We start from the raw sequence: 24,136 nt of genomic DNA, 5'->3' as shown, positions 1-24,136 counted from the left end.
AATGTTTAAAAATGTTGTTATAAAATGGTCAGTGAACTACTGAAAGCGGCCAAGCAGCATGTGTCCTTTAACCTCATAAAGAATTTAACATGATCTGAAGATGTCACTCTCCCAAAACACATCAAATATCTTCAAGTTAAAGTTGCAAAGGCTCCCATAATCCCTGAAATCCAACTTTTGCCGGTTGTGTCATCTCTTCTATCAAATATTGTCATGATATTTGATAGAGAATGTTGTGAATAAAATCAAACAGCAAGTCTAAGAAGACAAGTTTAAACTGCTCGGGCCTTTGATTTGCACAAGCCATTTGATATAAAATGAATGCCATAAGAGCCACAACTGAAAATAAGTAATATTCTATGTCTATCCACTGATATGTATCAGACTACACTATCATTATATTAACTATTGAACCATTCAACATTTGTCCTGTAAACCATTAACATTATTGGCATAGTGAAGTTGTAAGTTCAAGCAGAAACCACCCTGTTGTAATTATAATGCTTTCCAATAGGATATAATACATATTTCAGTTAAACCATGAATAACACGCAGAAATAAGTATTTTTTTTCATCCAGCATTCACGATCTGATTTTATGTTGATTGATAGATAGCAAGTTACCCCAATTTCAGAAAAAAAAGTAAATGATTATTAACATTACATTACGCAAAACCGAACCCAGAATTGGAGAACCGATAGTTAGAATCGAAATAGTATAAAAGTAAAACTATACTTAATGAAGTATATAAAAGCATAAAATGAGTGACTACAAACGTGTTGTAATACAATGATAATAACCCGGATGTACTGTGTGAGTGCTTAACTATTTGTTTCCGGATGTCACTGTCGAGTGTGACCCCCGGCTGAAGCAGAGCCCTGTCTCTGTCCGAAGACATCATCTTTGGACTGATTTCTGAAACGTAGGTTTGCGCTTGCTTTTGCTGTGTGCACGTGTGCTTTTGTTTCCCCGAAATCATCCGCACTTCTGAACGTGTTTCTTGTCAATAAGGCTGGCTAACGGTAAGGTCGGCGCTTTCGTACTAGCCTAGCTACTTAGCGTGTTAAGCTAACATGCTAATCAAGAGTGAGCGAATGTGTGACTTTCCCTTGAGCCAGCCATTTTCTAGACACAAATGAGCCTCGGTAGATTACATTAGCATTATATTACAGCCGGAAGAGGCAGCGGCCACATAACACTCGTTGGAGACAAGGGAGACGGTTAGCCACGATGTTAAGCTAAGATGTCACATTTGGACTGTTGCTGTCCTCAGCGAACCACCCGAGCTCCTGTGGTCGGTGGGAGCTGGCACACCACCTGAGAAGCAGGACTGTTGTTGAGTGTGAACCATTCGTGCCACCCAACAGACCAAAAATAAACAGGCACAAAGGAGCAGGTAGTTTTGACCTCAGGTGTAAAGGTGCTCAAATATAATGTATTCCCTCTGATATACAAGGCAGAGAAGGTTTGAACCAAACATTTGCTGCATTAGTCTTGGATGAACTGTGAGATAATGTTTCGCTCTATGTATCCCCAATTTGATTTATAAGATTTATAACATGAACTATTTAGATTAAGAATCTCTAAAGCAGCAAACCTACTCTGATTTCACTTTCACTCATTCATTCACCTTCTTCCAGTTACACCCTTCAGTGATCATGCATCCAGCATCATGAGTATAACTGTTGGCGTATATGACCTTTCTAATTTTATAGATTGCTGTGTCATCCTATCAACTCATTGCACTAAACAAAACAATGATGCAATTTAGCTCATCGGTTCCTTGCTCTCATGACTCCTGCTCTCCTTTTCCCAGGTGCCAGGGTGTCCCCCCTCTCAATGTGTGGTCCCTGATGGGCGGCTGGTCTCGCAGTGCCGTGCTGGAGCTGTACCGGGCGCTGCTCCGTGCAGGGCGTCACCTACAGTACACCGACCGCAATTACTATCGTCGTGCCGTGGCTCGCGAGTTTCGCCGCTGTCAAGCACTGACTATACCCGAAGATAAGGAGGACGCATTGAAAAGGGGCCAGTTCTTCCTCAACAGCCGATTGGGTGGTCTTATGTAGGGGGAAGGGGTGGTCATCTGGAGGTGGGTTAAAGGTCATCAGGAGGTGTATCTCCCAGGTGGGTTTGCAAATAAGAAAATACTCTTATGTCAGCAGTGAAATGTTTTGATCTTGTGGGGGGATGATGGACAGTTTGCGTTTTGTAGGATAAGGCAAAGATTGCAGGTCATTGGTGTGGTCATCATGTTGGGTGTGGCTACTCAAAGACTTTCCTTCGGTATCCAATCAGACTGTTTGTGTCCCTGTCCTCTTCTTGCCAGTGTCCTTCCATCACACTCTTATTTCTTTATCTCCTTTGTGTACAGTAATAGGATGGCGGGGGTGAATGGAGACCGTAAAGGGAAGAAAGATGATAATGGGATTGGCACAGCCATTGACTTCATGCTTTCCAATGCCAAGCTTGTGCTGGGAGTGGGAGGAGCAGCAATGCTTGGCATTGCAACACTTGCTGTCAAAAGGGTAAGTTTGCAGCGATTTAACTCTAATGCTTCATCACATTTTCTCCATAGCCTTCCACTCCCATGCATGATGAAGGCGGAAAAACATAAGCATCCACACCAACGTGAAACAATTCCTTGTTGTGCAGATGTATGACCGTGCCATAAGTGCTCCCACCAGCCCCACTAATATGGAGCAGACAGGAAAGAGGAGCTGGGAGGAGCCTGCCTGGATGGGCTCGTCCCCACGGGTACTAAACCATGGCATGAAGTCCACAGTTAGCAGGTCTCTCCAGTCTCTTCCCACTTCCTCACATTCTTTTGAACCAGGTGAGGAAAAGTGCCATTTAAAAGTCACTTCCTTAAATGTTTTTCGTTTTGTATTATGTGATTTGGACCACCCTTTTTTTTGGTTTAGACTTTCAGCCAGCTGTCATTTTATCTGTTGACAGACAGCCTATTTGGAGGATTCTTGCTCTTCCTTTACAGTGGGTGTTGGCTCTCGGTATTGCAGTAGTTAGCCAGCTGTTTTTATATTAGTTTGTTATGATGTAGCTCGTTCTTTTAGTGTTTTCATTCCTCACACTGTAGATACCCCTTGAGTCAGTATTTGTAGATTCATATTTTGAAAGCAACCCATGCCTCTCCTGTCTTTTTCAACTATGCTATGTCCCTGTCAAAAGTAATTATTTGAAATGGTGAAGGTTCTCCTGCATCTATGCAACAACTTTTTGCACAAATGTGTATTTTAACTTTCGATTGCTTCTGTTCTCCTCAGACTGTCTGCGGAGGGCTGTGGGTCGGGCTGCTGTGGGAGGCAGCGGTGCAACTCAGTCAGACCTGCAGCGGGCCCGGATGCGTCTCTCCCTGCAGGAAAATCTGTGGGAGTTCTACCAAAATAATGTAGACATCCCTACTGAGGAGCAGGCTGTGGCAAGGAGGGCAGCGCTGGACATCTGTGCCGAACTCCGAGTTTTCCTTCATGCCAAACTGCCTGACATGCCACTCAGAGAGATGTACCTGAGTGGCAGTCTGTATGATGACCTGCAGGTAAGAGATTACTTGCATTTGGTCCCACTTTTTGGTCGAGTTTAAATTTGACCTCAAAGCTGAATTTTCATCTTTTCATCTCTCTTTCCATCACATTTAGTTATGATATATATTGTGACAATATTTGGTCTGTAAAAGTTAAGAGCCTGCAATGCTTTTTAAAGTTTTATGCCCTTCTTCAATCTTTTAGGTGGTGACAGCAGACCATGCCCAGCTCATGGTGCCTCTTATCCTGGAGAAGAACCTGTGGTCCTCTGTCCCCGGGGAGGACACCATCATGAATGTCCCAGGTTTCTGGCTCGTTCGCAGGGAGAATTTGGAGTATTTTCCACGGAACAGCAGCTACTGGGACCGCTGCATGGTCGGAGGCTACCTCTCCCCTAAATCAGTCCTCGAGGTCTTTGACAAGCTTGTAGCCGGCTCTATCAACTGGCCAGCTATAGGTAGTGTCCTTGATTACATCATTCGTCCTGTGGTTCCCTCAGAAACACTGACCCTGGAGGTGCAGTACGAGACGGACCGGAAACTGTACGTGGACTTCCTACCATTACTTGTGATGGACGACGGGACCTCGCTGATCGCTAAACCACATCGACTTGCTGCAGAGCGCCATGAAAACCTGTGGCGACAGAGCTTCCGTGTGGCCGAGACGGCACGACTCAGGGCCCTGGACCAAGAGGACGGAGGCTGTCGATGCGCCTGCCTAAAGCTGGCAAAGGCCGTGTGCAAGCTCAACCCTGCCCTAAACCGGCTCAATGCCAGCCAGCTCACCAACGCCATCTTGTTGCTGTGTGAAAAAGAAGGCGACTGGACCCAGGAAGCACTGGCCGACCGGTTCCTACAGCTGCTACGGGTGTTAGTGGGACACCTAGAGGCCGGGAGGCTGCCGTGTGCCCTCAGCCCTAAAGTTAACTTATTCTGTGAGCTGACTGAACAAGAAGTGGACGAGCTCGGCTATACGCTGTACTGCGCCCTCTCAGATCCTGAGGGGCTATTGAGAACTGCTGTGGCACAGCCGCCCCATCCATGACAATGTCAATGTAGCATCGAAATGTCAACAATTGTTTTGTGGTCGCTAGTGACCTTGAACCATAAAAAAACTGCATGGAATAATCCTCTCTCCGGCAACACTTGTCCTCTTCAGTCTTAAATGCCATCAATGAGAAAATGTGACTCGCAATCTGTAGCGGTCTTGACACGAAAGCTCTAAGTGGCGTGATCAAGAATATCCTATTTATTCTCAGATGAAAGTGAAGTCCCATTGGAGTTCATTGCTCTCACTAAAGCCATTGTATTAATTAAGTTAAGAGTAGACATGCTGAAGGACATAATATATTGAGATGGAAGTACTGCACTCATGCTTTGGTTGATCCATATCATAATGTATGTGTTGTTGGACAGGTTTGGGAGGACGGTGCAGTTAAATGTTGTTTTGAGATGGGTCCAAGCCACTGTGTCGCAGGATAGATTGTAATGTTGATTGTGTTCTTGCCAAACCAAAAGCTAATAAATTGTTGATCAGCCTAAAGTGACAAAACTAGCCACCTTCTCATCCTCCTTTTTGTTATCGCATATAATACCAAATGCTGCTGTTGTTTTTGATAGAGTTCACCTTGGAATCAAGGTGTTGTAGGAACTTCATTAATACTGTGGCTTCCTCCCATGTTCCCAGGGATCTGTGAAAACAAACATTAGGCTGTGATTGGACTGTGTGCAGCTTGCATGTGTTATCTATCTAATCTAGAAATCAAACTGGTTAATATACAAAGAGTTATATGTCGTCTATTTCAACTATTAATTGGAAATTAATTTAAATATACATCCACAAATAGAAAAATAGAAATGTGAAATTTCTTTCACTTGTTGGTGATCATGGAATTTGAATACAGCGCTGCCATTTTCTCTTCTCTTCTAGTGAGCACGGAAAACATTTCCATGTGACTCTGTCTAATACAGAGCTGCTCATTGTTTGTTATGAAAAGGAGGATTCTTCCTCAGTCTCCCATTTGGTGAACATGTCAGATATGCTTTATTATCTCATTTCGCCACCTCCTTCCTAGGTTATTTTATCATTGTCAAAATATTATGGAAGTTGGTCAGAAGTGTCTCAGTGGGACAGTTTGAAAGTGCTTTGTCTACTGGTTTTTAGTTTAACTTTGTCTACTGTTTCAGCTACAGTCTCTGCAGTTTGAGAAGTCCGTTACCAACAACACACCGCTGTAAACATGGTACTTACGGTTGTCATCTGGTGCATTAGTTTCAGTATTAACTTCCTGCTCCAGCACGGAGCCTGTTTCCTCTGTAGTCTGTGCACGTTTAAAGTTAATGTACTCCGTCTGTCTAGAGTACGTAGCCAGACATGGATTAGTGCAGTGAGCGAGGCCATGTAACACAGTACATGTTACTGACTCTGTACATGAAGTGTTTGGCACCAACAGCAACACTACTCGCAGGCTGTCATGTCTACATGTGTATTAATAGATTACAGACACTAATCTAATTTAGATCATGATCTGATTGAAAGGGATCCGCCCACAGACGGATCCTCGGTTATATAAAAGCAGCTTTTATCACTGTGGTTTCTGTGCTAGATTAGCCTGCTGCTCTGTGCAGGTGACAGTAGGTGGAGTCACTGCAACAATAGCTGTCTGACTGTCAAGTGGAGTTGGTCTCTCTTTAAATGACAACCCAAAACGTGTCCAATATAATCACATGGTAGCTTTTTGTTTTCACTTTTAGCCTTAGAATGGAAAAAGGCAAAGCAGTGATGTGGAGCGTCCCCTCAGTCCCCAGTCTACTGGTTTTATAGTGTACAGAATGGAAGGATTTACATCATTTAGAATTCCATTCAGTTAAACAATAATCATACCGACAATAACGGAGAAACAGGTTAATATTTTTATATTTATTGTACATTTGTAACCAAAAAAAGCTGATTATTTATTTGCATTCAACATGTAAAGTACCACTTTTTGTGCTTCTTTAAGTGCTTTGTTCTGGATGTACTCATATAAAGTGAATCCACAGTCACTCCGTTTGCGTCTTGCTATGAAGACCTAGTGTATGCTGCAGATGACTGTCACTGTGCCACATTTGTAATGTTATTGTAAAGCAAATACCTAAAGTAGATCACTACCTCTACCTTGTGGAGTTCATACTAGCCATACTTGTTGCATGCAGTTTGTTTTTTTTCTTTTAGTTCAGCTCTGGAGTTGAACATTGCAGCAATTTGTATACTACATTAAATGTTACAAATGGTATTCTGCAGGTTTATGTTTGTTTTTTCTTCCAAAGGATGTAGCGATTTAAAGTTGTACACTCTTTGGAGTGAAGGTCACAATTTAAAAAACCATCAATTAAAAACATTTTACAAAACATTTGTTACTAAAATTCACATTGCTGAGATACCTTCAGTGTACAAAAGCAGCTCCAATTGTATAACAATGAACGGAAAATGTCAAGAATTAAACCAAATTTCATCCCAAATTTTTTATTTCATTTGACCCCCCCACCAATCATGTACATTTAAAGAAATGACAGAACACAAATCAAAATGCATAGGTCTGATTGAAGCCTTCCATATCAAAGATGAAAAGCAGCTTCAAAGACAAGTTCAAGAAACCAAGTAAAATGGTTTCTTTGTTCAGTGGCACAAAACATCACACAAAGGCAGTTAATGTAACATTCAAACTTCACCAGCAATCAGTCAGTCTCATGTAAACTTCATTATTCTAAGCAGATGTGAGATATTTATGAGAACGCCAGGTATTGCAGTGATAAACAACAACCATTCAATACTTCTGATTGCTGCAAATTAAATAACACTGATGATTAAATGTAGCTTTGCTTGGTGCGACCCTGAAAGTCAAACAACCGCTTAAAATGAGAAGTTAAACCTGTAACAGTGTTCAGTTAACTACTTGGCGGGGGCAAACCCCACACGATCGGTGCTCCTGTCAAACACGGTGTAGTACTTCCCGATGAATACATCTCCCAGGATCCACAGGGGCCCGGCCGGAGGCGGGATATCCATGGCCATGAAGCCCGATAGACAGATCGATTGACCCATCTGAGACTCCTGCATCAAAAAGGAGAAAGTCAGCCAAAATAGGTTTTCAATTTTGCAAAGATACTTTAAAATAACATTTAAAGGTTGGGGATGGAAATCTACAGCAGTTATCAAATCCTGTGAATGTGCTTTAATGCGTCCAAGTACTTGTTGATGGCTCTCAGCCCCAAACCCAATGTGTTCCTGCTGAACTCTATAAAAACGGTTCACAAACGAATGTGACTCAAGCAGGGAGAAATAGTATTTGCTCCCGACAACTTTGTGCGCTAGCATTTACAAAACCAGGATAGCACTTGTGGAATTGACTCAATAAACTACAACGCCCATGTTCATCAATTAAGGGACATACCACACAGTGCAATGGTGCGACTCATTTGTCCGCTCTTTAATACAATAACAATGGAGCTCTTTGGCATGGACAAACAAGCAACATTTAAGTTTCTGCTACATAAACAAACATGTTCTAAAAAGGAACAATGCATTGTGGGAGTTGGTTCTTTAATGGGATTTGTTTATAAGAAAAATCTAATATTATTCACTTAAGGTAGGGTTTATTGCAAGGCTATTGTATTGGACTGCTTTATATTCTGGATACAGTAGTATCGAACAAAACGTGCACATTTATTTACCACCTTTTAATTTGTTTACTGGCAATGACAAAATTAAATGTCATCCATCCGACATGATCGTCTACCTTTAAGATATAATCCTCTCCAGTCAGGTTTAACATCTTTCCTCCGATGTTGAAGGAGATGACGGGCAGAGATGGGATCCTCTTACAGTCCATCCAGTACTAGAGAAGACGAAAACAAAAGTGAGCAAGTGAAGGTTTTTAAAGTCACACCTGGGATACAAGATTGCAACCAAGGCATTAGGTTTTCTTGTCAAATTTGTTTTACACGTTTCAGTTCTACCTCTCCCATCAGCAGGGGCAGAGCTCCGATGGCCTTCTGCAGCGCTCGGACTTCCTCCACAGGACCTACGATCAGAGACGTTCCCGTGTCCACGATAGCCTGGCAACCGGCTTTGCAGAGAGTCAGCTGGTTGCCAACATCGACTCTGCAGGGCCGGTTAGAGGGAGCAGCAGCAGCAGGGTGGGGCGGAGAGACGAGAGGTACCAGTTTATTTCCAACACATGCTTAGAAATATGTTGTCGTGCAGCCTTTAAGGCCAAGAGAACACTCATTTAAAACATTATAATTATACCATATCCAAAAGACATGTATCAGGCATGCACATCCGTTATGACTGCGGCAGAAATGTTTTAACATTGAGGAGTGTATAATTTTGTTCATTGTCATGGTTTGGAGTCCTTCACACGTGGCATGCATTATGTGAGGAGGCTCCGAGTGTCTGGAGGTAAACATGGTACATGAGGACCTTTTGAATGTTCCCAAACCTGTCTGTGGCCATGCATACATGCTGTATGGAGATCTTCCATGACATCAGATTTTTGTTGTAATAAATCACATGGTCAGGTCAGGACAAGTGAGGCTCGTCGAGAACGGAACAGAAAGTTCTGTGTAACAATGAAGCCACACAAAGTACTTCCTCACCCGCTCATCCCGATCTGCCAGTAGGCCTTCCGTGTCACATTGACATAGTGCAGGTCTCCTGTGTAGTACTGGGGGTCTGTCCCACCTAGCATCAGCTCTCCTCCTACTGCTGCTTTTGGGTCTCTACCAGACACGATGGACAAAAGTGTTAACAACTCCTTCCACATCAGTGAAAACCCTTCAGTTGTTGATGTAATAGCCCGCAGTAGGAGTAGAAAAAGTCACCACAAAGTCTCTTGGATTCTCTGGCTGGCTGATTAGAATAACATTAATATAAGTCATGCTTCCTCTGTCAGACACCAACCTGCTTATGTAGAAAGAGAAAATGTTCTGGGGCAGCAGTTTGGCGGCCATGGCCGTGTCAAACACCGGGGTGACACTAGCTACCGATATGGAGGGGTAGGCCATGCCCAGGACCCCATCGAACCGGGCCACTGCAAATGTGATGCCAGGCTGCTTCACTGCTTCACCAAACTGCTGGCCGGGAACAGGCAGGCCTCCAACCTGCAAGCAGGAGACAGGGAATAGACAGGAAGAGAAAAAAAAGTCTTAATGAAATGATAGGATTGGCGTGACCACCGAAACTGAGGAATGCAGTTAAACAGAAGGTCTATGTGAATGAGCGAGGGAATGTGAGAGTGTTTCTTAAACTCACAGAGACCGTGTCTCCGCTGATGTAGCCAGACAAGCTGCCTCTTCCGTACCTGATGGAGAACTCTGTGCCATTCTTAACGAATGTGCTGGACTTCTTAGAGTTATAACGATGATGAAGCCCTAATTAAAAATGACAATGTAGAGATTTCATGGATTTAGGAATCAAAATTTCGATGATTATACAACCATTAAACTGAGCCAGATGGATGGCTCAGGCTCCCTGGAATCTGAGTGGCCAACCCCGGTGCTTCCCCTACGTCAGTCAGATGATGATTGGTAGTAGGATTGTTAGTATCTGAACTTTGGTATGAAGTGACAGTCTAGTTGGAAAAAAAAAAATCACACTACAAAGAGCTGTAAAATAACTGCAGAGACACAAAAACACAATAGTTTTGTGTCTCTTTCAGTCTAGGGGTGTTGTTCCTATGGATGTTAATGTTTAGGGGCTCATAATATCCATGGCTGTGGGCTATTTAGGGTTAGAAATTGCAGTTATTTAATGTTTAAAGTTTTTTATTTGACATTTATATATTATACTCCATAAATTATGTAACTATTAATAATGTCGTTTTTTTATTATATGAATTAGGGCTTTAAATGCAAGTCCCCCCCCCCCCCCCCCCCTTCAAAAGTTTCTTGACACCTGAACAGATCTGATGGTAAATTAAAGTGATTTACCGTCATTGACTTTCATATAGTTAAGAGACAGTCTGGCCAGAAGCTAAAGGTTTGGTTTTACATCATTCTTTAAATAGGACACAGGGAAATTCTGTTGTTCCTCTTTTGAACTTCTGTGCACTGTATGTTGTAATGTTATACATTGTATTGTACTGGGACTACATTTATGCCAGAATGCCAACTTGTACAGGTATTTTACTTCCTGTGTTCCACCGTTACCAAGCAGTTCATGGAAATGACACTGAAGGAGTCAAAACAGCTTTAAGACACGGCTGAATTATTGCATGAGTACGTAATGGTACGAAGCAAACTGTAAAAGGAATATTAAGAAGTGTGATATTTAGTCACTTATTGCTGGGTAAATACAACAACCGTCTTCCAGGAAGGCAAGAGCTGCCCACACAGAGCACAGATGGATGAGTCACTCACAGCAGGCCACGTCCAAGAATGAGCAGTGAATAGAGGGCACCCAGAGGTTGGAGGAGCCGGTGTCAAACAGCACGGTGAAGTCCTGTGGAGGGGTGCCGATGCTGATCCTCCCATAGTACTGGGCCTGAGAGACAATTAATAATAATAAAAATTGCACCGTCTGCTACATTAAACTCATTGAAGTTACAGAAACAAAATGATTCCATGTCAACTTTATGACAAGGGGAAAAACAATAACATATAATGGGGTGCGCAAATTGTATATTTACTTCATAATTGTCTCCTGTTTCTCACTGTTTGGTGTAGCTACACACTCTGGGATCAAATGAAGAAGTCTGATATCAGACTTCTTGTACATTTGAAGTTAAACGAAGCTGGCTCCCTCTAATAAAGCTACACTCAAAACACCATCTGTTTGGTGGCGTGAATGCCATTCTGGCTTTAAGTGAAGTGTTCCGTCATACACACATCCATAAAGTTGGTCAGCCTCTCGACGGGCACTTTGGGGGAGGGAGAGCTGTCCGCCGCTCCGCTGCTCCTCGCCAGAGCCCGAAGCTCCTCCAGAGACATCCCGTTGTCGCTCATCAGGCGGCGCAGGCTCCTGGTTTTATGGAGGGGAACTCTGCAATCATGCATTATTGAATTAAATGTCACGAGGGGGGGAAAAGATCGCATCCGGTACATGTCGCTGTCGGTTACCTTCATGCACATTTGAAGCAAACTGTTGTGCTCACGTAATGTTTTGTGCGGTGGTGCAATTTTTACTGCAGGTAAATACCTGACCTTAATTGGAAACACGTGGAGCGAAAGTTACAAATCAAGGGAATGTGTGCGCGTGCACGCGTTATCACTCGTTGCACTCACCAAGCCAACTTGTCTGTTGGCAGGAAGTGATAGAGGTTGACATGTACTGTAGAAGAGTGATTTACCTGATGATGGCGGCGCTTTGTGTTATCAGCAGCGCCGCGAGGACACAAAACATGTCGAGCCGCGTCATCTCCGTCCTCGTGGCAATATCAAACAATAACTCGTGTCCCGTTTCCGATGCTAACGAGCGCACAACCACACGGACCGCTACTCCAACTGACGCACACAGCTAAGTGAAGGGTCGCTTCGGCAATGTCCGTGTTTACTCGGAGCGCTCTGTCATCCGGCTCAGTGATTGGAGGAGGCGGGCAAATCAGTAAGGCGTTGTGATTGGTGGAAGAGCATGGCCGTCCAATCGGTGTCCAGGGTCACGAGTTGACCGAATTGATTGATAAGGCACGTACTGGCACATTGTGTTAATGTTTGAAACCGCAGCTGAGAAAAGTTTCATATCATATGTTCTATAAACCGGACCACAGAAACTGAAACCTACAGATAAGGAAGTATGTTTTTCAGTTTCATCAACACTTGCACTATTGCATCTGGGAAGCCTAATGAAAGACAATGCCACCCCTGCTGATGATTATTTTTTTTTTTAAAGATTTAGGAATACAGTTCCATTAAATGTGGGGCCTGGGATTAACAGATACGGACACTTTGAATATCAAGGAATACGCTTCATAAACACTGGATCCTACACTTCTCACAGTGCAACCCAGTAGCATCGTTTGTTAGACTGTAGGCAGAGTGAAGCCAGGGCTGAAGTGCCTTAAACTCGCATTCTCTCAACGCGCCATCAGGAGGCGACTCCTCTGTTTGCAAAAATGGTTGCAAATATCTGAATGATTTAGATATTTGCGTTCTCACATACATACGACTCCATAATGTCTAGATGAGTTCAGGGGTGTCCTGTTTGAAAGGGGTTCTTGTGAAATTTAGCAGTGCTTAGTAAGATTGTGCTCCCTTTGGACAGAGCCAGGCTACCTTTTGACCCTTTCCGGTCTTTACCAGTCAACAATTTCAACATTTACCAGACAAATATACGAGTGGTAACAATATTTTTCTAAATGTTGAACTATTGTTTAAAGATCAGAAAATATGTTATGGGCTAGATTAACTTTCTCATTCACTCTGTGGTAACATACATCATTATGAATGATGATAGAAGGGCCAACGCATGACACAGCCTGAAAGCATTCATAGACAAGATCACAAAACAGACACTCCCCCGGCCTGTTGAACAAGTTTCAGATGGAATTCCCAAGACAGAAAACACAAACACTGCGACAGGACTGAAAAATCGACACACACAAAACGTCCAGCTTCATCAATCAGACTTCCAACGGATAAGAAAAGCTGGTCCCCCACAAGGTAAACCTTTAAACCTTAGGGTTAAGACTTGGTCAAGGTTAGAGTTAGTTTGGAGTGAAGGTCGGCATGTATGTTAGGGTAAACCTCCAGGTAATAATTGTGAATCAATTTTAAAATGCTCATATCAGACGATGGAAAGTTTGTGTGTGTGAATGACATGTTGACATATTTATGCGGTCTTTCCACTTGTTTATGTTTTTCAAAAAGATGATCTACCCACACATTTTCTCTCCCTGCTGTGACGCTGCAGAGGAATCACACCTTTTGTGATGACAGAGAGAGACGCATCTATGGCATCTGTGTCCTGACGAGAGCAAAGTAAAGGCATGGGAGGATCGCTGAGCCCGTTCTCTCTGGATCCATAACTAAAGGATCAAACAGAGGGGTGAAATAAACAGGACTGATAACCGATAAAGTGGAACATGATGGTAAGAATCTACTTTTCTGTTGTATATAAATAGTCTTTACTGTATGTTTGAGAAAAGAGTTGGACCGAAAAGTAAACAGGCTCTAATTTACAAGGGTGTATCAGGTTTTACCTTGCTTCGCCCTCCACTCTGAGATTCAGAAACATACCGTGGTGCTTACTCACTGAAGCTGAATGCAGTGGTGGATTGTAACTCAGTACATTTACTCAAGTTCTGTACTGAAGTACAACTCTGAACTTGAACTTGAATCATGAACTTGAATATTTCCATTTTGGGAGCCACTATTGTGCTTTTTACTTTGTTACTTTGCATGTGCATATTTCTATATGCAAAGTATAGATGAATTCATAAATTCTGATGTATTTTTTAAGAATTACCTCAGTGTATAAATTAGCCCCGTCTTCACCAGCTGCAATACTAATGTTGCTAATACTTTTGTATTTTTACTTTATTAAAATGTATTAAAAAAAATTCTCCAGGCGAGGCAACGTCACAAACAAGACACTAGTGTCTCTCAGGGCCAAACACAATGTTCTTACCTTTCACCTAGACATAATACAGATGCTGTGGCAGCTTCCTCAATATAACTTAGGCTTTTATGCTTAGGAGGGACAGGAGGCAGAATCGGGGTTGGCACTGCACTGTTGAGTTCGTAGCTGTTGCACTGCCTAAAAGCTTGATTCTCATGACGATCATCGGGCATCAATACATATTTCTGCATAAGACACCTACTATCTCCAGAGGTCTCCTTGCTTCGACTCATACATATTTCCATAACTTATTGGATATTTGATATGAGGCTCTGTACATTAAGGGGTTACACAATCAATTAGCCAGTAAGATCTTGGCCCGAGCAGTGAAACATTAGCTCAAATTAAAATAGCAGATATACAGTCTATTCTTCAAGAGAAGGACAACACAATGATGCAGTGCATGTGTAGTAGTTTTAAAGCAATGATTGGTTGTTTGGTGGTCTTTGATCTCAATAGTTTTAATACGAGACACTTAATTTCTGTCATTATTAAACTCCATAGCCGCCCACACCCCCCAGGACAAAGTCCCCGATGAAGTCCACCATCACCAGCTCCTATGAAGCTGCACAGTCGGCCTACGAAGTCCCGGATGCAGTAATGGTAAACACGAGTTCCTGTTCACAGTTGTCTATCTGAATGCAATAATAGCTGTGTATGAACTTTAATATTTCCATTTTATGCTACACTATACATTTTGGAAGACACTATTGTTACTGTTACTTTGCATGTGCATATTTCTATATGCAAAATATAAATTAATTAATAAATTCTGTTTTTTAAGAATTAACATACCTGAGTGTATAAATTAGCCCCACCTTCACCAGCTGCAATACTAATGTTGCTAATACTTTTGTATATTTACTTACTAGTAAAATTTTACATCCAGCTCTTTTATTTGTATTTTTACATCGTGGTATTGTTACTTTGACATCTTTCCAAGAGCGGTTGCATGTTCCACAAATTAACTATTGTAATTTTCTCTATACCTGATTCCCTCAGTGTAATATTAATACATGCAATTTTATAAATAGGTTCACATTTAATCTGAGTTATTAAGTGCATTGTTTCTCCAGGCGAGGCAACGTCACAAACAAGACACTAGTGTGCCTCTCAGGGCCGAACACAAAGTTGTTTGTTGGTCTTTGATCTCAATAATTTCTGTCATTATTAAACTCCACAGCCGCCCAAACCCCCCAGGGCAAAGTCCCGGATGAAGTCCACCATCACCAGCTCCTATGGAGTCGCACAGTCGGCCTACGAAGTCCCGGATGCAGTAATGGTAAACACGAGTTCCTGTTCACAATTTTTTTTTTGCTGTGTAGGCAGTATTTACAGGTTGGAAGTTTAGTGTCATTGAGAGTGGTGTCAACATAGAAATCCTACTTGAGCTTGATCTTCTTGGTGTAGACCTGTAGACTATTGTGGTTATTGAACTATGTTCTCATGCATTACTCGAAGTGTTGATCCACTTATTTTTGTTTTCTGTCAGCTCGATCACACAGAAGAGAGCCAGCCAGAGGTTAAAGTCAAGCCGGTTCCTCTTCCCAGGTCTAAATTACAACCAAAGTCCCAGAGTCACAACAACACTGTTGACTCAACTAGTGATCCTACCAGTACGGTGGTGAGTGGTGATTTTGTCTCGAAGATTAACTTGTGTATTAATTAGCATGCATTTATTCTTTGCACATTTTCTGTCGTCAGAGTTCCCAAATCAGTGAATATCCTGTGGAATATAAGAAGCCTCACCCTGTTCGTCCACCTCCCAGACCACCAGTGAGCAAATGTATGATCTCCAGTCCAGCCACAGTCGACATAAGCAATCAGGATATGACTTCTCTTTGTGAGCCAACTGTGAAGGTAAATTATATTTTAAACTGAATAAAGTGTTGAATGAGGCCTTCTCATTCAACACTATTGATGTTGAACTATTGCTGTAATATTGAAATTGAAATAATGACTTTTTAATTTTCTGACACAACCAAGCCCTTGATATGAGCAACCATTTAAAAAAAATATTTTATAAACATTGTGTGCGGTGATTCACTAAAGGGCCTTTCACACTGCATATTTGCTAGATTAGGTTAATGATGACTCTAAATGTCCTGTGTGAATGTGAATGTGCAGTGCAGTGTGAAAAGCCTAGAACTGATACAAGGTGCAACTAGAGACACTAGTGCTTACTTCCTCCTTCCTTCCTCTCTGCTAGTCTCCAGCTGTCACTACTGAGAGAATACAGTCTCCATCTACACTGCGGCCTGAGCGCCCCCCTCCTCCCTCCAACTATTACAGTGCTCGTTCCTCGTTGAGGATCAAACCTGAGGTAACATGTTTCACCTCATCACATACATGCACACACACTGTAGCCGCTATGCCTTAAGGTCAAATGACATTCTGCACTTCACTGTTCCTCGAGCTCGGACTGAATCGGGAAAAAAAGCATTCAGTTTTGCTGCCCCTTCTGCTTGGAATGCTCTCCAATCTGAACTGAGATTATCAGAACTTGTTTCATTGGAAACATTCCGCTCTATTTTAAGAAAACGTCAAAGGAAAACTTTTGAACAGTGCCTATGTTCTTAATCTGTTACTGTAAATATATCTTCTGCACTTTATTTGCCTATCGACTTGCACTTTAGTATTTGCTTATTCACTCGCACTTTAGTACTGAATATTTTAATGTTTTCATGTTTGTTTTTTGCTGCTTGTTTGTTGTTGTCTGTCTGTCCTGATTGTCATGACGTGTGCTGCTGCCTTTCTTGGCCAGTTCACCCTTGTGAAAGAGGTCTTGATCTCAATGGGTTTTTTATCTGGTTAAATAAAGGTTATAATAATAACTCTCCTTTGAGTTACCTGTCCCTGATTTAAAAACGTGAAATATGTTTGATTTTTTTCTTTCTGTTCTGGATAGAGCTGTGTTGATGAGAGTCAGCAATCCAGCAGCTCCTACCTGAGCGAAATGAAACAATCTCCAGCCTCACCAGCTGCCTGGGAAGAAGAGGCAAACCTCTTCGGGACTTGTAGTACAATGGTAAATTGCAAGCTAAAAGTTATGCATCGTGGACTCCATGTTTCCTGCGAGTCTGGGAAATGACTAACTATTCCAACTCAACAATCAACTGCATAATAATAATGGTTTGCCTGTCAGGCCACAGACAGCACAGACAGCACAGACGGGCCTGCAGTTCCACCCCGACTCAGGCAGTCGTCCGTCCTGTGCTCTGCCTCGCTGTGTGGAACCTCACCCACACAGGTATGAGAAATACTGCAGACTATAGGTCATGAATCACACTTGGCAAAACTTCAAAGACAGAGAGAAAAGGTGCAGAAAGATGTTTGTCATGCCCTCATGGAAAGTCAGTTGCGCAAGACTTCACTATTTTCTTTGTTGCATTTTACAGTCAGTCAGCAGGAAATGTAGATTTTGGCATGGCAGATCGGAATGCTGTTTGTGCTCTGAACAGAAAACCCGCAAGTTATTTCAAGAGAGAGTTTAAGAGTCTCCTGGATCTTTAAATGAGTCAAATACTCAGATTTGACACTCAAGAAAGAGTTTCACTTCAATCGTACAAACGAAGAGGGCAACAACAGAGTATCCTTTAGATTACTTAAAAAAGCCAAATGTTATATTAGTTCAGGAGAATGTGAATGTTTTGTGCGGCGCTGTTGCATACAAAGTATAAAAAGTATGCAACAGGCATCCTCCCCATCCTCTCCAACCTCCTCATCCTCCAACCTCCCCATACTCCCCATCCTCCCATCCTCCCATCCTCCCCATCCTCCCCATCCTCTCCAACCTCCCTATCCTCTCCAACCTCCCCATCCTCCCCACCCTCCTCATCCTCTCCAACCTCCTCATCCTCCAACCTCCCCATCCTCCCTATCCTCCCTATCCTCCAACCTCCCCATCCTCCCTATCCTCCCCATCCTCTCCAACCTCCCTATCCTCTCCAACCTCCCCATCCTCTCCAACCTCCTCATCCTCTCCAACCTCCTCATCCTCCAACCTCCCCATCCTCCCTATCCTCCCCATCCTCCAACCTCCCCATCCTCCAACCTCCCCATCCTCTCCAACCTCCTCATCCTCCAACCTCCCCATCCTCCCTATCCTCCCCATCCTCCAACCTCCCCATCCTCCCTATCCTCCCCATCCTCCAACCTCCCCATCCTCCCCATCCTCCAACCTCCCCATCCTCTCCAACCTCCTCATCCTCCAACCTCCCCATCCTCCCCATCCTCCAACCTCCCCATCCTCCCCATCCTCCCCAACCTCCCCAACCTCCCCAACTCCCCATCCTCTCCAACCTCCTCATCCTCCCCAACCTCCCCAACTCCCTATCCTCTCCAACCTCCCCATCCTCCCCATCCTCCCCATCCTCCCCATCCTCCCCATCCTCCCTATCCTCCCCAACTCCCCATCCTCCATATCCTCCCTATCCTCCCCACCCAAGTTCTTGTGAAGAAGGCACTACACCATTCACTTATTTATGGTATACTCTGGAGGAATTTTATTAATGTATCGTTGTGCAGTATATTTTTCTTTGTGTATTACAGACCAGACCACCGCCACCTTCATTCAACCCCCCTCCCCCACCCCCAGCAGGGAGGCCATCCGATACGGTGTACAGTGAGTTAGAGCACCGTCCCTACCTGGACGTTCTGCCAGAGGATGTAGATAAGATGGTGAGATGTAGATAAAGGCATAGATGTAGACAATGGTATCCTTTAATTCTATTCTGATCCATTACTCTATGTCCGTTTAACACTACCAGACAAAAGAGAAGCCAACTCTACGCCACCAGAGTGGCCACTTCTCTGCACAGACCACCGAGGACACAGAGGTGTGGCTTTTTTCATTTGAATAAGTTTGAGGAAGTTTCAGACATAAAATGTTTCGTCTCTCTGCGACAAGTCTTATGTCTTATCAAAAGTCTTACCAACAGAAAAAAAATAAAGCACAATTAATTAATAAAGAGTGATACTAAATAGAATAAAAAAGGTATATAAATAAAAACATAAAATATGTTGATTGTGTGATGGATTTCTGATAAGAAAATAACCTGTTTTCTGCAGGACATCAATGGGATGTTGAGATGGTTGAAAAAAGTGTCAAGTAAGTGCAACATTTTGTTTTCTAGAAGACTAGGGCCCTGATAAGATGGTGCCTTCTCTTTCAGTTTGCTGCATTATTTTTAAATGTTGCCAGGCAACCACAGTACTGTTTGCTACCAACAGCGTGATGTATGCTTGACACATCACATTGATCCCTTATACGCCATGCTGATTTCTCCTTGAGTTAATGGCATCAGCACATTTTTTTTTTATTATAGTGACTACCAATGTTTTCCTTAATTTAAAAATACATTTTGGATAAATAAATACATGCAAAACATGACCTCAGGAGCAAAGAGCACGATGAAAGTGTGCACTATGTAATTTATCTCTGTCACCACAACAGAATCCGATGCCATGGCTTCGTCGATGTATGACCTCAGTATAGAGGAGGAGCTCAGGTAACCACACAAACTATCATACTTCCTTCTTGTGTAACGGTGTCATTTTAGTGCCATGCATTTTGTGTTTCAACATTTATACAAATTGTGCACTTGATAATGTTTTCAGAGGACAAATTGTGCTTCAGAGTATGCCAATGTGGTGTACAGTTTGGAACAGCTACAGCTACAGGTTTTAAATGTCTAATTACAGCATGGTTGTTTTTGGATAACAACTTAAATGAAAATGACAGCTACGCTTTTTCAGATTCAAGTTTAACTAAATGAGTTGGATAACGATATCCGTCACTGTCCCTTTGCAGATCATTCAGTCAGAGAACGATGAATGTGAGAAAGGCCCTGCGTCTCTACAACCTCCTCATGATGAAGCGCAGTGAAAGCCTGCGGAACACCATCACAGAGTTCAGCTCCATCTCCGACAGCCTGGACAAGATGAAGAAGAAGAGCAAAACCATGGAGATTGCTGGAGGCACCACGGGTGCTGTCGGAGGGGTAACTGCAGTGTTGGGTATCGCCCTGGCTCCTATGACCATGGGTACCTCGCTGATTGCTACAGCTATTGGTGCTGGTATGGTGGCGTCGGCGGGAGGCATTGGTGCCCACAATGCTAAGGCCAAAAAGAAGATTGTGAATAAAATGACGGTTGAGAAACTAGTATACGAATATAAGGGAAACATTGTGGACCTTGAACACTGTCTGGGTTTCATCCTCTCCGAGATGAATGAGCTTCAAAGGCACGACATTGCCAGGTTACAGAGGGCAGGAGCCCAGACTGATGCCCTGAAGATGGCACATCTGTCACACTTTGTGTTTAGGAGTAACAAAAACAAGGACAGGGGGACTTATGTTGGACACACAGCTGGGATGTCATCCGAGAGGCTGCTTCTGGCTTTCACCAGGGAAATGGATCAGTATTTTAAAGAAACGGATGATCAGAAGCTGAGGAAGTCGTATAAGAGCAGGTTTTCTGGGAGAATTCGCCTGCTGGCTGATAATCTACAGGAAGAGTTATATAACCTGAATCGTATGTGGGAAATGTTTGGTTGAATCAAAATACTGTTTTGGTAGAGTGTGTGTGTGTGTGTGTGTGTGTGTGTGAGATGTTTTAAATAATGCAAATGTAGAATAAATGCCATATATTTAAATAAAGATTTTATATTTGTAAAAACGAATGTGTGATTTACTGAAACTAGTACTTAAGGAGAGTTCTAGTTTGTAGTCCTACTGTTTATTACTATTACCTTCTATTCATGACTGAGATTAAAACAACCGCAGAATAAATGGAAATCACTCTCACCACTAAAATTATAACCAGTCGTACCAGAACCAGGCGCTACTTTTTACGATGACAGTAAGAGTATGCCAGGAATGCGGAACATGAACACCGGCGGAGTGATATCATGGGCCCTGCGGAAGGATACCACCAGTCCTCGCTTGAACTATATCTGCGCCGCAGCACCGTATGCGCCATTTTCCTGACCGAGTAACAACAACGAAGTAACATCATTGTCGAACATCGCTCTATTGGCCGAAATGGCAAAGTGAACGTGCGCCGCGACCCAGCCGCCAACAAAACAGTGCATCCAGCCAGTGCACTGAGTCACTTCAAATTCAGAAAAAATGTCGTAAGTATTGTTATTTTTTTAATAACATTTGGTCGATGACAGCTGTCAGGCCTACCGTGGCCGCGCGCCTCTACAGCCGGGCGTTACATCGTCACATTCTACTTCAGTTACTTAGTTTGACGTTAAACAATTAATTTGACTTTGTCTGAAGCGTTGACTAGTTGAATACACTTATGTGGGTTATGTAATAATACAGGATTAGCTACTGAGAGATGACGTAACGCATGGCGGAAATATGAAATGTGACGTTTTGTATTCGATAGACAGTACCTGGACCATTTAATTAAGTCAATGTTATGGTCAAGGACTGCGTTTGTACGTAAAATCAAGTGGCGACGTGGCAGCAAGAAAATGGTTCGTTTCCTCTGTGTCAAAATGGCGGCTTCGCGTAGGCGTGCTGAGAACAACAGTGTGGCTGTCTGTAGTGAAGGAGGATGGCGTCCTCTGTGACCCTGTCTGGAGACAGGCTGACGTCACAGTCACAAGACTGGTAGCGGTGTTGCAAGTGCATTGCAGTGATGGGGGCAGTGTTGGGCCACAATATTGCCTTACTGAGATCACAATCATTATTTTTTTCATACAAAGCACTATTACTGCAATTTACAAAACATTTTTAGATGGATTCGTTATTTTGTCTATAAAACATTAAGTCCTCAAATATCTTGTTTTGTCATGAACTCAAATATTGAGTTAACTGTCAAGAGGATTAAGGACAACAGGAAATATCCACATTGGATAACAAAGAAGCAAAATAGTTGCTGATTAAAGGCTTTGTCATCAAATATTTCGATAGGCTTTATTAATTGAAGTATATTTCTACAATATTATGGTCAGATTTTCACCACAAATACTTTTTTCCTCCCTCTCCTCAGGTCCTACGTGGAAACCCTCACTGCTGCTGCATCCCACAGCATAAAAGAGTTCGAAACTTTTCTATCGTCTCACACACCATTTGTGACCAACAACAGCCACTATGACCATGATGATGACAAACTCACAGTTTGGCCTGGAAGACATGGAGGCCCTTCTCTGGGGACCTTCCTCTCCCATGGCTGACGCCATGAGCTTCTTAACTCCACACCCTGACCAAAAAGAACAACAGAAAGGAGGAGGAACCTCAACGGAGGACTACACTCCCCCTGTGTCACCCCTCACCTCCTCATCGCTGTCGTCTTCCTCCTCTCCTCCACCCTTCTACTCTCCTCCTCCTTCACCGCCGGCTGTCCTCCTCCAGGGGGACAAAGCTGAGATGGAGTCTGACATGCTCTCCCTCCCCTGGTTGGGCCACCCTGATCAGATGAGACAGGCTGACACAAAAGGTAAAAAAAAGCACCCTGAACCTATTTGAAATACTTCTTGTACGTCGTAAAACAGTGCAGGTGTAACGGGGAAAGCAGACTGCTCATTAATAAACAACCTCTTTTGCCTCCACAGAGGATATGTTCGGTGACCTCGACTGGATGGCTGAGAGGATGGATCTGTCAGAGTTGGACCTGGACTCTCTGATTGGCTCCTGCAGTCCTACTGAAGAGCCCCCCAGCTGTCCAGCAGACCTCCTAGCCTCCCTGGATTGCCCCATGGAGCTTGACTCCCTCCCAATGCCCACACTCTCAAGTCCTGCCCTCTTGAGTCTTCCCTCTGCTTCTCTTCCGAGTGTACCTCCCCCTACCCCTCCCGTGGTCTGCACCGATTCTTCTGTCATTACAGTGGGTGAGTCTGAATGCTACATTGATGAACAGGATGGTTCCTGCCTTCCACTGTGTGTCCCAGAGCCACAACAGGAGCTGGAAATCAAATCTGAGCCCGCCTCTCCAGACCCGCCTTCCCCCATGGTCGATTCTCCCTCCTCCCCAGCCTACACCCTGGACCTGGGCAGTGAAGTGGACGTCTCTGAGAGTGAAGTGAAGCCGGTTATGGCTTCTGTCGTCTCGCAGGTCCCGAGGCTTGTACTCTCCATTTCGCCAACTCGCATTGTCTTCGTGCTAGCTCCCAAAGAAGAAATCGGGATTGCCACCACTACTGTCACCACCACATCACAGATAATTCATTCCTCCCCCCCTGCCTCCCCCCCACCAAAGTCCTCCAGAAGTAGACCATACCCTGAGCCCGCATATAAAGCTAGTCCACCCTCTCCCAGTGCCACCTGTGTAAAAGTCAAGTCCCACCGGGGTGCAGACGGAGATGAAAGGGCAACTTTGAAGACCCCGAAGACGAAGAAACTAAAGAAGATGGAGCAGAATAAGACGGCCGCCACACGTTACAGGCAGAAGAAGAGAGTGGAGCAGGAATCGCTTGTTGATGAGTATTCATTGCTGGAGAGGAAGAACCTGGAGCTGACGGAGAGGGCTGAATCCTTGGCCAGGGAGATCGAGTACCTGAAAGAGCTGATGGCTGAGGTCCACCAAGCCAGGATCAAAAAAAGTCCTGTTGCTGACCCCTAGTGGTTGGACCTAATAATGACATAGTGTGTGTAATCGGAAGTGACAATTGAGAAAGTGTGTTCAGCAGATTTTCTTTCTTTCATGCAAACAAGTACCAGTAAAGTATGTGTTCTGTCCACACAGTATGTCTTGGATCCACAATCCAGTAAAACTGATTGTTTTACAGAATACCTCCTTTTTAAATATCAAACACTGGTATTACATATGGAATGCTTTTGTCACCTTTTAGAGTAGTTGTATGGAAACAAGTATTTTCCAATCAGTATATAAAGTTGTGTCTTTTGCAATGTAATAGTAATGTAATATCACTGGAGTGCAGTAACCTTCCAGTAAGATGTATTTAAAAACATGTTTATAATAGTATAACCGAACCATCTGTATTATGAATCTCTTAATAAACTCTTAAAACAAGTCATTTGGTGTGA

The 24,136-nt window shown here is 43.3% G+C and overlaps 4 protein-coding genes across 7 annotated transcripts; 3 read left to right on the top strand and 1 right to left on the bottom strand.

Annotated features, from left to right (window-relative positions):
* The first annotated feature begins 1,896 nt into the window (after positions 1 to 1,896).
* Positions 1,897 to 6,813, top strand: mief1 (mitochondrial elongation factor 1). Its single transcript, XM_084038138.1, has 5 exons — positions 1,897 to 2,124; positions 2,372 to 2,525; positions 2,653 to 2,833; positions 3,282 to 3,553; positions 3,744 to 6,813. Exons 2-5 carry the CDS (start codon positions 2,379 to 2,381, stop codon positions 4,581 to 4,583), a joined length of 1,440 nt encoding a protein of 479 aa, XP_083894264.1. The 5' UTR covers positions 1,897 to 2,124; positions 2,372 to 2,378; the 3' UTR covers positions 4,584 to 6,813.
* A 214-nt stretch (positions 6,814 to 7,027) lies between these two features.
* napsa (napsin A aspartic peptidase) lies at positions 7,028 to 12,049 on the bottom strand. Its single transcript, XM_084038142.1, has 9 exons — positions 11,869 to 12,049; positions 11,408 to 11,561; positions 10,940 to 11,063; positions 9,834 to 9,952; positions 9,483 to 9,682; positions 9,179 to 9,301; positions 8,537 to 8,681; positions 8,317 to 8,415; positions 7,028 to 7,631 (listed from the first exon to the last, which is right to left on the bottom strand). Exons 1-9 carry the CDS (start codon positions 11,934 to 11,936, stop codon positions 7,470 to 7,472), a joined length of 1,194 nt encoding a protein of 397 aa, XP_083894268.1. The 5' UTR covers positions 11,937 to 12,049; the 3' UTR covers positions 7,028 to 7,469.
* Positions 12,050 to 13,073: 1,024 nt separating this feature from the next.
* Positions 13,074 to 20,762, top strand: LOC311031699 (uncharacterized protein). Of its 4 annotated transcripts, none has more exons than XM_084038125.1 (14): positions 13,074 to 13,177; positions 13,385 to 13,605; positions 14,640 to 14,738; positions 15,319 to 15,417; positions 15,628 to 15,759; positions 15,840 to 15,995; positions 16,345 to 16,458; positions 17,044 to 17,163; positions 17,281 to 17,385; positions 18,687 to 18,815; positions 18,905 to 18,973; positions 19,206 to 19,245; positions 19,591 to 19,645; positions 19,948 to 20,762. In XM_084038125.1, the coding sequence occupies exons 2-14, from the start codon at positions 13,600 to 13,602 to the stop codon at positions 20,690 to 20,692; spliced, it is 1,869 nt and encodes a 622-aa protein (XP_083894251.1). In that variant the 5' UTR covers positions 13,074 to 13,177; positions 13,385 to 13,599; the 3' UTR covers positions 20,693 to 20,762. The 4 variants fall into 4 exon arrangements, with proteins under 4 accessions (XP_083894251.1, XP_083894253.1, XP_083894254.1 ...); XM_084038126.1 differs by having other exon boundaries at positions 13,093 to 13,177; positions 13,428 to 13,605; XM_084038127.1 differs by lacking the exon at positions 15,319 to 15,417.
* Positions 20,763 to 21,106: 344 nt separating this feature from the next.
* On the top strand, positions 21,107 to 24,122 carry atf4b (activating transcription factor 4b). Its single transcript, XM_084038141.1, has 3 exons — positions 21,107 to 21,270; positions 22,143 to 22,589; positions 22,705 to 24,122. The coding sequence occupies exons 2-3, from the start codon at positions 22,244 to 22,246 to the stop codon at positions 23,709 to 23,711; spliced, it is 1,353 nt and encodes a 450-aa protein (XP_083894267.1). The 5' UTR covers positions 21,107 to 21,270; positions 22,143 to 22,243; the 3' UTR covers positions 23,712 to 24,122.
* Positions 24,123 to 24,136: the final 14 nt, after the last annotated feature.

The sequence above is a fragment of the Eutrigla gurnardus genome (genome assembly GCF_963514095.1).
Source record: "Eutrigla gurnardus genome assembly, chromosome: 20".
NCBI classification, from domain to species: Eukaryota; Metazoa; Chordata; class Actinopteri; order Perciformes; family Triglidae; genus Eutrigla; species Eutrigla gurnardus.
This window is presented reverse-complemented; position numbering and strand designations above follow the sequence as displayed.

What these genes read in the sequence shown, in the direction of transcription:
- atf4b (XM_084038141.1), top strand. Translation starts at nt 22,244, where the DNA reads ATGACCATGATGATGACAAACTCACAGTTTGGCCTGGAAGACATGGAG. An exon ending in GAGACAGGCTGACACAAAAG is followed by an intron (nt 22,590 to 22,704) that starts GTAAAAAAAAGC and finishes TTGCCTCCACAG; the next exon opens with AGGATATGTTCGGTGACCTC.
- napsa (XM_084038142.1), bottom strand. Translation starts at nt 11,936, where the DNA reads ATGACGCGGCTCGACATGTTTTGTGTCCTCGCGGCGCTGCTGATAACA. An exon ending in TGGCAGATCGGGATGAGCGG is followed by an intron (nt 8,682 to 9,178) that starts GTGAGGAAGTAC and finishes CCGGCCCTGCAG; the next exon opens with AGTCGATGTTGGCAACCAGC. An exon ending in GAGAGGATTATATCTTAAAG is followed by an intron (nt 7,632 to 8,316) that starts GTAGACGATCAT and finishes TTTTTGATGCAG; the next exon opens with GAGTCTCAGATGGGTCAATC.
- mief1 (XM_084038138.1), top strand. Translation starts at nt 2,379, where the DNA reads ATGGCGGGGGTGAATGGAGACCGTAAAGGGAAGAAAGATGATAATGGG. An exon ending in CTCACATTCTTTTGAACCAG is followed by an intron (nt 2,834 to 3,281) that starts GTGAGGAAAAGT and finishes TGTTCTCCTCAG; the next exon opens with ACTGTCTGCGGAGGGCTGTG. An exon ending in GTCTGTATGATGACCTGCAG is followed by an intron (nt 3,554 to 3,743) that starts GTAAGAGATTAC and finishes TCAATCTTTTAG; the next exon opens with GTGGTGACAGCAGACCATGC.
- LOC311031699 (XM_084038125.1), top strand. An exon ending in GTGATCCTACCAGTACGGTG is followed by an intron (nt 15,760 to 15,839) that starts GTGAGTGGTGAT and finishes TTCTGTCGTCAG; the next exon opens with AGTTCCCAAATCAGTGAATA. An exon ending in AGACCACCGAGGACACAGAG is followed by an intron (nt 18,974 to 19,205) that starts GTGTGGCTTTTT and finishes TGTTTTCTGCAG; the next exon opens with GACATCAATGGGATGTTGAG.